Source organism: Condylura cristata, unplaced genomic scaffold, assembly GCF_000260355.1.
Source record: "Condylura cristata isolate star-nosed mole 26May11 unplaced genomic scaffold, ConCri1.0 scaffold00001, whole genome shotgun sequence".
Lineage (NCBI taxonomy): Eukaryota > Metazoa > Chordata > Mammalia > Eulipotyphla > Talpidae > Condylura > Condylura cristata.
Window position 1 is genome coordinate 71,111,247 of NW_004567102.1, and position 10,542 is coordinate 71,121,788.

The 10,542-nt window shown below is 42.0% G+C and overlaps 1 protein-coding gene across 1 annotated transcript; it reads right to left on the reverse strand.

Annotated features, from left to right (window-relative positions):
* Positions 1-412: 412 nt before the first annotated feature.
* IL22RA2 (interleukin 22 receptor, alpha 2) lies at positions 413-9,541 on the reverse strand. The gene is made up of 5 exons (XM_004674124.2): positions 9,469-9,541; positions 5,500-5,635; positions 3,537-3,715; positions 1,934-2,103; positions 413-733 (listed from the first exon to the last, which is right to left on the reverse strand). The coding sequence occupies exons 1-5, from the start codon at positions 9,527-9,529 to the stop codon at positions 584-586; spliced, it is 696 nt and encodes a 231-aa protein (XP_004674181.1). The 5' UTR covers positions 9,530-9,541; the 3' UTR covers positions 413-583.
* Positions 9,542-10,542: the final 1,001 nt, after the last annotated feature.

A 10,542-nucleotide genomic window follows, 5' to 3' on the forward strand; every position in this document is an offset into this window, starting at 1 on the left:
ACAAGACTACTTATGGGTTTATTTAGAAATGAACAACTCAGAGGAAAGGAGAGAGAGAGAGAGATAAATTTGTTAATGTGTCCTACCAATTCCACTGACCTGAAACCTCAATAACACACTTAGGACCAGTGCATATCCTAAACCCAAAATGGCTGCTGAACTCTGCCCTTGGGTTTCTAGAAGTCCTCCCTTTGGTGTTGCTGGGATTTGTAGTTTCCATGTCTGGAGTGGGTGGAGTCCACAAAACCTGTATTTGTAAAGTTCATTTCCCCTGACAGAATCTTAAATTTTCCTTTATCTGTCTTAGAAGAATCAGGTTGTTGTTACTGGTTACATTCGGAAGTAAAGTTTCATGTTTCATAATGTTTATTCTCTGCTTTTTAAAACTGTAACTTGGGGGGAGGGAAAGATGCTTAAATTTTGTTTACAAATAAAATAGGAAGAAGAATGAATAAGCAAAGAAGCCCTTGAAGCATAGTAGTAGACAATGCATGAAGAGAATATAGTGTCTTCCAATGAGCTCTTTTGAAAACCAGTGGTCCCTTCTCAGAGACCTCAATATCGTGCAACACTCCACACCACTTCAAGGGACCTGCACACATCTCCTTTCACTTCTGGGACCTTGTCTGCCTAACAGGGGCTGGTATATTTCAGCTGTTACACAGTAGCCAGTCCCGGTTGTTAGAGCTTCAATTTCAACAATTCTGTGAGCTCCTTCATATTTTATTTGCTCCTATACACAAGGAGAAAAAAGAAGACAAGTAGTTTTCTGTAAGTCTTTGATCTGTTTTGCAGTTTTTGATTCATTGATATTTTTGATAAAATTACATCATAACAGCAGTAGGTGGGCTGTCAAGGTTCTTCCCAAACACATCCTCCATTTCCAGGGTCCTATATGCAGCCTAATAAAAGTGTAACAGGATGGTCCCCAGGAAAAGGGGCGATTCCAGGTTCCCTGCCCCACCCAAAAGGAGAATGAAGCTGAGCAGAGACTGAAGAAGAGACAAAGAAGAAGGAGACAGGAAGGGGAGCCAGAAGGAGACCTGAGTGAAGCACATGGAGCAGAGAGACATGTGAAGGAGTGGCTCTTGTTTATTGGCCCTGGACTGGTTGAAACAGATGTGGATGAGAGATCCCTGGGAGGTTGACTTTGGCAGCATTTATCTTGATTTTGACTTTGCACATTCCCCCCCCCCCAGACTTGTCTGGATATTTTTGACCCTTTTCCATGGGTCCCCACCAGAAGGTGCTTTAGACTTGTGGCGAGATTTCAGTGTTGGCTTTGGGCCAATCCCTTTTCGGTGGACTTTTACCCACAAGAGGATGGGTAACCTTGGGTGTTTGATTTTGAAATTTTATTCTTTGCCTTTTCTGTATAGCACATGAGTTGTATTAAGGTTCCTTTCCATTAAAGGTCTTACATATTTTGTCTTGATGTGGCGGATGGCAGAACCTATTTAAAGCAGGCAAGTTTGGGGGCTCAGGGATGCCCCTCTCCCTGCCCTGTAACAAAAGGATGGTCATGTAGATAACCACATGATTTCTTCTAAAGTTGTTAATTGGTTCAGTGGTTGGAGTCTCATTTTCATAAAATTAAGCTGTGCACAAAGAGTGGAATGGACTTTGAGACAATTATAAAAATGTAAGATGTGGACACAGAGAAGCTGAGAGGGGGTCTTAGAGTTTGCTTCTGCATTTTTCCTTCCTGGCAGCAGGTTATTTTCTACCCTTGTCTGTACATGAGATTGCTTGTTAGCTTCCAATAAAACTCCTCCCCTTCTCTTACATTATCTTTGCTGGTGATTCAAGCACTAAATGGATAAGGAACAATAAGAGACAGAGCAGCAAAAGAAAAGATGTACAATGTAGCCAAAATGTTAGTTAAATGAACAAAAGAAAAAAATATGAGTGGTATACATTCACTTGAACTTACCTTTTCTAGTAACTTGTTCATTATAAAGACTCGGTATTCTAGCTTATAGTAATTTTCCATCGTTACATTTCCCCCTTTTGGGTCTCTATATGGTGAACTTGGAGCATGGAGAATCACCAACAAAGATCCATTAATTTGGGTTATATTTATGACTGGAGGACCTATTTTGGCTGGAAATAGAATAGAAAACTTTGACAAATCATTCAAGACAATGACATTTCAAATGGATGCATTATGGACAATAACAAGTTCTTATTAAACTCAGATGTGGCAAAAATCACTAGAAAGAGATACTGCTGACGTCTAAAACGCCAATTTTTGAGAAAGCTCTTTGCAGTAATTTTCTATTCTCAAAGACTGATGAATTCTGTTTCAACTTTAAGATGCCATTTATTAATTATTTCCACAGCCTGTGGTGACAATTTTAGAAAACAAAATTTATGTGAAGGAAATTTTACTTAATAGTGATTAAGAGAATTAGAATCCAATGTTTAAGAAGGTGTATTACTGAAACAAGTACATGGAGGAAAGTGTAGAGGGGATGTGTATTGGGGATGAATAATAGTCTGGTACAAGCAAGGGGGAGTGAAAGGGGCTGTTCCTTGGGGTGCCATTGTTGCTGCTGATCAAAACAACCTATCACTAGTCCCTGTTTATACTTAACTTCCTGTCAAGGTGGTCTAGCTGGTTATACTAATCTGGCCATAATGTCCACTATTTTCAGTAGATATCCTCATACCATGACTTTTGTCCTGGTGAGAGGCCCCCTGCCTGACTCTACATTTTAGCTTGACCAGCAGAAACTTTGGGCACCAAGACAATATCCTGAGAACAGGGGAGTTGGGGGGTTCACAATAGAAGTCCTATTCATAATAGTCAATAGATGAAAACTACTTAAATATTCATCAACTAAGGAAAGATAAGCAAATGTGTGCATCTATGTACTGGAATATTATTCAGCCACTAAAAGTGATGAAGTACTAATATATGCTACATATAACATGGGTGAAACTTGAAAACATTATGCTAAATGAAAGGAGCACCCCTGTACAGTAAAATAATTTTTGACTCCCCTGTATCCTAAATACAGTCATCCCTTGCTACTTCTGGATCCCCATACAAAAATTCCCAGATGCTGGAGCTTCTTATAGTTGACTCTCTACATCGTCTGTGTAGTCTACCAATGGACATCTGCAGTTGTGAATGCAGAGCCCACAGGTAGAAAAGAAATCCCCATGTAAGTGGATCCCTGCAATTCAAACTCTTGTTGTCCAATGGTCAACTGCCCTTCTTTTCTCTATGAGGTAACAACCTTGTAGAGAAATAGAGTATCAGCTCTTCAGTCAGAGTCAGAAGAATTTGAACCCTTACTTGAGCTCTACGTGAGCTCTGAGCTCCAGGCAGGCACTACTGAAACCTCAGGGCCTTGATTTTCTGTCTATAAAATAAGGATAGAAAAGTCATCTCCTAGAGTTCTAAGAATTAGATGAGATGAGATGATGTGTAGACCTCAACAGAATGTAAGTCCTGGTAATTGGCCAAGTTCACTGAGGGTTAGTCAAGGGCAGGAAGAGCAAATAAAAAAAGACTCTATGGAACTCACTTTCCCACCAAGGGATGAACCTCTTAGTCATAACCCAGCTTGAGTTGATGCCATTTGAGTTCCTCATCACCCTTGCATAATAAGGTTCCCGTATATTTGATGTTTCATTGGTAAGGTCACAAAATAAGTCTTGAATACCCCAACATTTCTCTTTATTTTTCCATTCTTTCTCTCCATACCTATAGAAAAAAAAAAAAGACAGATCTGAGTTTCTTTTTTCATCAAAGGAAGTACTTCAGTTTTTTAAATTTTTAGAATGATTGGAATTTTTCTTCCAATATCGGCACCACTGGAAAAGCTTATGGCTGCTCTTAATTATCTTTTAAAAGAATCCCTTTTTATTAACCAAGGTGCCGTCTTGCTAAAATACAGACTTAAGCCTGACACTTTTCTGTATCACTAACATAAGGGTTTTTGGTTTTTCATACTCAGAGAAGTTTGTCTTCTGATATTTGGACCAACTTCCATTTAGTATTTCTATGTGAAGTGTTAACACTTTCTTTGCTGCTCAACTTGCTATTGACTAACGTGACTGATTCTAAGACGTTACTACCACTTCTCACTTCTGGTAATGCTTACCCAATACTCTTCTGGTCAATCTCTTTTCTGAAAGTTGAGCAAGAGCTGTACTGGGGATCATATAAGTAGTTTTATAATTAGAGGCTAGGAGAGAGCAAGAAGAACCCATAAATAAAAAGGTAATGAGGACAAGAGGCAGATAAGTTGATTTAGCTTAAAAAAACGGGAAGGTGTAACAGCAAAAGAAAGACTGACGCTTTACTTCCTCACCAGGTACGTATCAGTGAAGTAAATTGCTTGCTGTTTTGGCCCTTAGCTGCATTTGATTCTGAATTTCTGGTTTTTTCTTAAAGATTTGTTTTTTGCATACAAGAGTTGGAGTGTAGGCCAAACATGCAGGGTATGTGAGAGGATTCATCAAAGACAAGAGGGTGGCAGAATAGGCAGATTGACTAAAATAACACTGCTGAGGGTAGCAGTAGGCGAGACAGGAGAGTTCTGCCATGCCACGTGGGTCAGCTTCCTGAACAGGGATCACGCTTGGGCTGAAGCAGCTGCTGATAATTTCATAGTGCTGAGACTTAACCCCTTGTGCCACCAGGGAGGCCCTGTTTTTCTGAATTTCTAATAAGCCCTTAGAGCTAAACTTTTATCTGCTGTCTCATGTTCAACCTGTTTCTGAAACTACTTAAAAGAAGGAAGTACCTCCTATATTTATAGAGATTTAAATATATAACTCCCTAAGTAGATGAAACAATGTAAACCAACTTTACCTCAATAAAAATAATTTAGAATCATACAAACAAAGAAAGAAACCAGGAAATATAAGAGTGGGAAAACCCGTGATTGGCAAATAAGGAGTTTATGTCCCCAGGCCTTAATCCAGAAAAAAGTGGATTATATCTGAGTACTGGCAACAACCCACCAGCACCAGCCTGAAGCTTGCATGGGAGGGACATGCAGCAACGTGTTGCAGTTTGTGTCCTCACTTACAGGAGTCATTAATTTTTCAAAATAATTTTTGAAATAGGAAACCCTCTCTAACCAATGACCTTAAGTGGAAAATATATTTTATACATTCACTTCCTATGTTCCACAACTTCTTTGTTAACTATCAATAATGTCAAGTTAGCTGAGTACCTACTGTGTGTTAAACAAGTTGCTTCCAATGTTCTCTTGACACAAGCATTAAAAGCCCACTATGTGCCAGGCTCTGTCATGAAGCCTGGGTGCTGGGTCTCCCCGGGGTGATGCACCTTGCACCTCCCCTAGAGACTGCACCTCATCATGCATTTGTGTTACCAGACAGCCCTGGGAAAGGGGTTAGAGTGGGGGAGGGGGCCAGACTCTGCTTCTTCTCAAGATTTCTGAAAGTGAGCATAGCTCATGCATCATTGTTATCTGTAAGCATCTCTACCAGCTTTCTCCAGCTCAAATTACTCACACTTTATACTGCACAAAATAGAGACTGCCATTGTTGGAGCAGGCCTGCCCAGGGTGCCAACGCAAAATATTGTGAAAATTTCGGGACTGAAAATGTACTCTCTGTGGCTTCAGCGACTCATGGGCTGGCTTCATGTCTAAAATAAGAAAAGGAAAAACAGGGAATGTGAATAGGAGCACGTTGTTGTCAGCAAGCGTTTTCAATGCCAGCCTGTCTTGGGATTCCCTGAAGTAGTTGCTGTATGGGCAGAGTGCAGAAGGGAAGCCCAGAAACCAACATTTTCCATCTTTGCTGTGATGATTTTGATACAAATTGTGTTCCAGATAGTAAAAATAAACGCAAGGAATGCCCACTCATTCCCAAGATGTAGAGAAGGAAAATGCCACTGATAAAGTATGGTCCTTCCCTCGTCCCTGAGGAGAGGGCGCGTAATGACTGAGGTGAAAGACCCACACCGAGGCCACTGGCCCACCTTCCCCAGGGCGCCAGCATTCCTCAGCCAGCGTTCTGAATGCTACTCTGAGGCCGACTTTTGCCTGAGGTCAGTATTAGCTCTAGGAGCTCAGTGTAGCATTGGGTTCTTCTGTCTCAGTCTTTGGATCCTGCTTCATGGTCCTCAGGTCTCTCAGCTGAAAATGTACTCTCTGACCTGGCTGTATTCCACAGAGGTGGCCCTTTGCTGTCCTTCTGCTGAATGGTCCTGGCACTCAGGACCCTGGCATCCTTCCCTGCATGAAATGGTCCATGTTACCGAGAAAATTGCTCACAGTGCTACCTAATGGGCCTTGTATTCCAACAATCTTGTCAGGAAAGATGCCATTTCACATTCCTCAAACCCTGCAACATGGGTGGCCTGGTTCTACCTTCATTTAGTCCACCGGAGGTAAGATATGCTTGACAGGGCCCTCCCTGGTGGTGCAACATGTAAGGATCCAGCACTGCAAGCTAGCCCCAGGCACCTGGGTGTGAGTTCGATCTCCTGCCCCGGAGGTGACCCACAAGGCTGGCAGCACTCTCCTGACCCGCCCGCTGCTCCCCTCAGCAGTGTACTTCCTCCATCTGCCTGTTCTGCTCCCCACTCTGTCTCTGGAGAATCTCTTACCGCCCCTGCACCTTTGGCTTATATCCCAGTTCTATATGCATAAATAAATAAATCTTTAAAAATAAAAAAGATATGTTGACAAAATCTTACAGGAGAGCCTGAAAGAGCTGGAATATGTCACGTTAAAATTTGCCTCTGTCATAAAAATCATTTTGAGCTGAAACCAATTAAGAGGACTAAATGCAGGGAAAATTCTCTCTCCGCCCACCTCCCTTTCTGCCTAAAGGCAAGATATAAATTCTCCCTTTACTGGAAAACGACTGCTCAGTCAGAGACCACACCAGAGGCTTCTCTCTTTGTTCCCACAGTTAGCTGCCCTTGAGAGCCTAAATTACTTTCCTTTCTCCTGTCAAGTTTTTTTTTTTTTTAATGAATTTATTGTTCTTTGTTCAAGGTGCTATAGAAGCTAGAAATCTGAGTCACCACTTTGAGTTGTTCTTTGATTAGCTTTCTGTCTGGTGATATGAAACACATGTGTTAATAAACTGCTTCTCTCTTGTTAATCTGCCCTTTGCTTAAGTCCCAGGTGAAAATTTAAGATCAGCAGATATAAAACTGCCTCTCTGACTGGTCTGCAGTTTCTGAGGAGTAGGAAGCTAGGCAGAAGAGGTCAGGAGTGACAGCCTTTGCCTTTCCCTGGACCTCCTCTCCTACCCTCTCTCCACTTCAGTGCATCCCTTTGCCCTACTTCACCATGCTGGGTGAGGTTTCACCCCAAGGTCCCTGACGGCTTTCCTTTGCTAACAAATATTGTCCCCTGCATTGACACATGTCTGATCTCTCCACCTACTTCAATTCTTTGCTCGAATATTAATGCAATGAAATCATATTCTCCTAAGTCCACAATCTCAGCTTTAAACAATTCAAGATATGTGTTCTAATGGGGCTATTCCCTTAGGTAGATATTTTTACCTAATGAATAATGTCAACACGGCCCTCCCTAATGGCACAGCGGGTTAAAGTGCAGCACTAAGAAGCTAAAGTCACGTCAGCATGAGTTTGATCCCTTCTTGCCCTGGAGATGACCCACATGGCGCGGCAGACCTCTCCTGACCCGCCCGCTGCTCCCCTCAGCAGTGTACTTCCTCGTTCTGCCTGTTCTGCTCCCCACTCTGTCTCTGGTGAAGCCTCTCACCGCCCCTGAACCTCTGGCCTGTACCCCAGTTCTGTAAGCACAAATAAATAAATCTTTACAAAAAAAATTATGTCAACACTATTGGAAGATTTTTTTTTTAATTGTGTGGACCTCTTTCAGTGTATCCAGTGGTGGTGTGGACTTTGAATAAGTCTATTCCACCTTCCATTTTGTAACCTAATCAACCATATCTAGTTTGTAAGAATTCCAGAAGTTTTCAGGAGATGGTAGTTAATTTCCTGAAGACCCTGCCTGCAGGTGATTTGTTAGCCTGTAGCTAGAGGACTCAATGCTCTTTATATCTATGGATTTCTTTTTCTTTTTAAACACTACCCCTGCTATCTCCATGGGTTTTTACCTGCTTTATTTCATTTAATCTGCCAGTTTATTTATTTAAAAAAGATACTATTGTGATCTTCTTTTAAGCTAGAGAAACCTAAATCCTGGAGAAGTGAAGGAATGTGCTCAACAGTGAATTGTGAAGCAGATTTTGTACTCAGGCAGTCTGAGGACAAACCACAACCTGCTTCTCAGCTATAGCAGGGGCAATAATGGACAAAACAAAACAATTAGAGGTTGAGGCTATTCCTTCTTTTATCCCTCCTCCTCTCTCTGGCAGGCATTTATTGAACATTGATCACATTTGAACATTAAATGTGTGTCAGACACTGTGTGCAAATAGTTATATCTTATTTCCCTCTCACAACCCCAAATAAAGTGGCAATTTTTATTGTTATATACAGATGGGGAAACCGAGTTCTCAAGAAGTTGCAGATCTTGCCCAAAGTTACAGACCTTACAAAAGGCAAAGCCACAATCATTTGTATGGCACTTGAGTTTCTGCCACATTTTGCTAATCAAGCCTGGTACCACCAAGGACCAAGGGTATAGTCTACTCAAACTCACATTTCTGGGAAGCAGAGTCTTGAATGTGTGTGTTGTCAGTCACTTGGCAACTGATAATTGGAACCACTACTTGAGCCACTTACACTGAGAGGTGCCCATCTGTTAAAGGGGATTCTAGTGGCCTTGCCCAGAGATTTGTTGGTGCAGTAAGAGACTTCTGCTCTTGAAGAGTTCTTTGTGAATACCAATAGCAAGTTCTCACTGTCATGATCTCAATTCTGCCACCAGCACTGCTCTAAGCATTGGCATATAATCAACTCATTTAATCCTTGCAATGACCTACAATGCCCATCTTACAGACAGAAATTGAGGCATGAAAAAAAAAGTCCTGGGGTGGGTTTGGGATGCATGTTGTTCTGGGCTAGTGGCACCCTTTATAGTGGCTTGTTCTAGTGTGTATTAAACTTGGAGTGTAAAATGAAAAAAAAAAAGTTAATCGCACTGGCTTCCTAGAGATAGTAAATGGCAGAACTGAAATCCCCACCTCCGAGGTGCTCCGACGTCAAACATGCCTTAAAGATGAAAGAAAGGCTAAGGCAGAGAGCTGGAGGTGTTGTTTTTGTATGAAGTTTCTTGCATCCTTTTTAGTAACTACTCTTGAGGTCCCCAAAGAGCTATTCATGCGGCATATAGCAAACTGTGCCTGTCATGATTCTTTAGTGAGAGAAGAAAGCCGAAACAAACACAAAGCACGAAAAACACTTGCATTATTTCTGAAGCTGTGAGCAATTGAAAAGATGTGAAGTAAGCATTGTTTTAAAATGAACAACAATGTAACTATATAAGCAAACAAACAAATATTTAAAAAAAGAAAGGAAGCACTTACCTAGGACACCAGTCAGGGAGAGGGTGACAAGGAAGCCGAGCAAGCGACCTGAGGGCATCATGGCTGTGCGGGTGTCTGTTTGGCCAGTGTCCCCTCAATGAGAGCTCAGTGTGCGCCAGCAGGGAAATAGGAGAGTCCTCAGGCTAAAACGCCCCTTTCCCTTTTCAGTGTGACGGTGGTTTTCTATATGTCAACACATTATTATTATTTATTTATTGTTTGCTTTTTGAGGAATTTAAAGAGGCATTTGCGGTGGTGTTTGATTTTTGCTGAAACAAAGAGTTAGCTATAAAAAGGCAAAACACCCAGACTGAAAGTCTGAAGGGCAAGGCGGGGTTGGCAGGCGAGTGATTGAAATAGTCTAGGGAATCTGGCCACAAGGACTTAGCTGACATGTGATTTTGAGACTTAGCTGACATGTGATTATGAGCCATGTGCTTGACAGTTGCAACTATGAACTGGTTCAAGCAAGCAGGGAGGGGCAGGGATCTCTCCTCTTCTCTGTCTCTCTTTGCTGGTGTGCCTCACACCTGCCAAGCCTTTGGCTCTCCATAGGGCTCCCTGTCATAGTCTTGGGGCTCCCCCTTCATGGTAGCCATGGGTCCTGCTTAATCAATGCCTCTTCTTTCCCATTCCCACTCTTAGTTTCCAGGATCTGACAACAATTTAAAGCCTGTCAAAACAAGTGATTCCTTAAAAGGATAAATGTGGAAAACAATTATTTTAAGCTACATGAGATCTTTTTTTCATAATGTCCTTGCAATCTGATCCAATTAGATAATAAGGTTTTCACCATGCCATTTTTCTTTTCTTTTTTATTAGATTTTATTGATTTTTGCATATAGAACTGGGGTACAGGCCAGAGGTGCAGAGAGTGAAAGGATTCAGCAGAGACAGAGTGGGGAGCAGAACAGGCAGATTGAGGAAGTACTCTGCTGAGGGGAGCAGCAGGCAGGTCAGGAGAGGTCTGCGGTGCCATGTGGATCACCTCTGGGGCGGGGATCGAACTCACACTGAAGAGGCTGCAGCTTACTTGCAGTGCTGCTTCCTAACCCATTGCTCCACCAGGGAAAG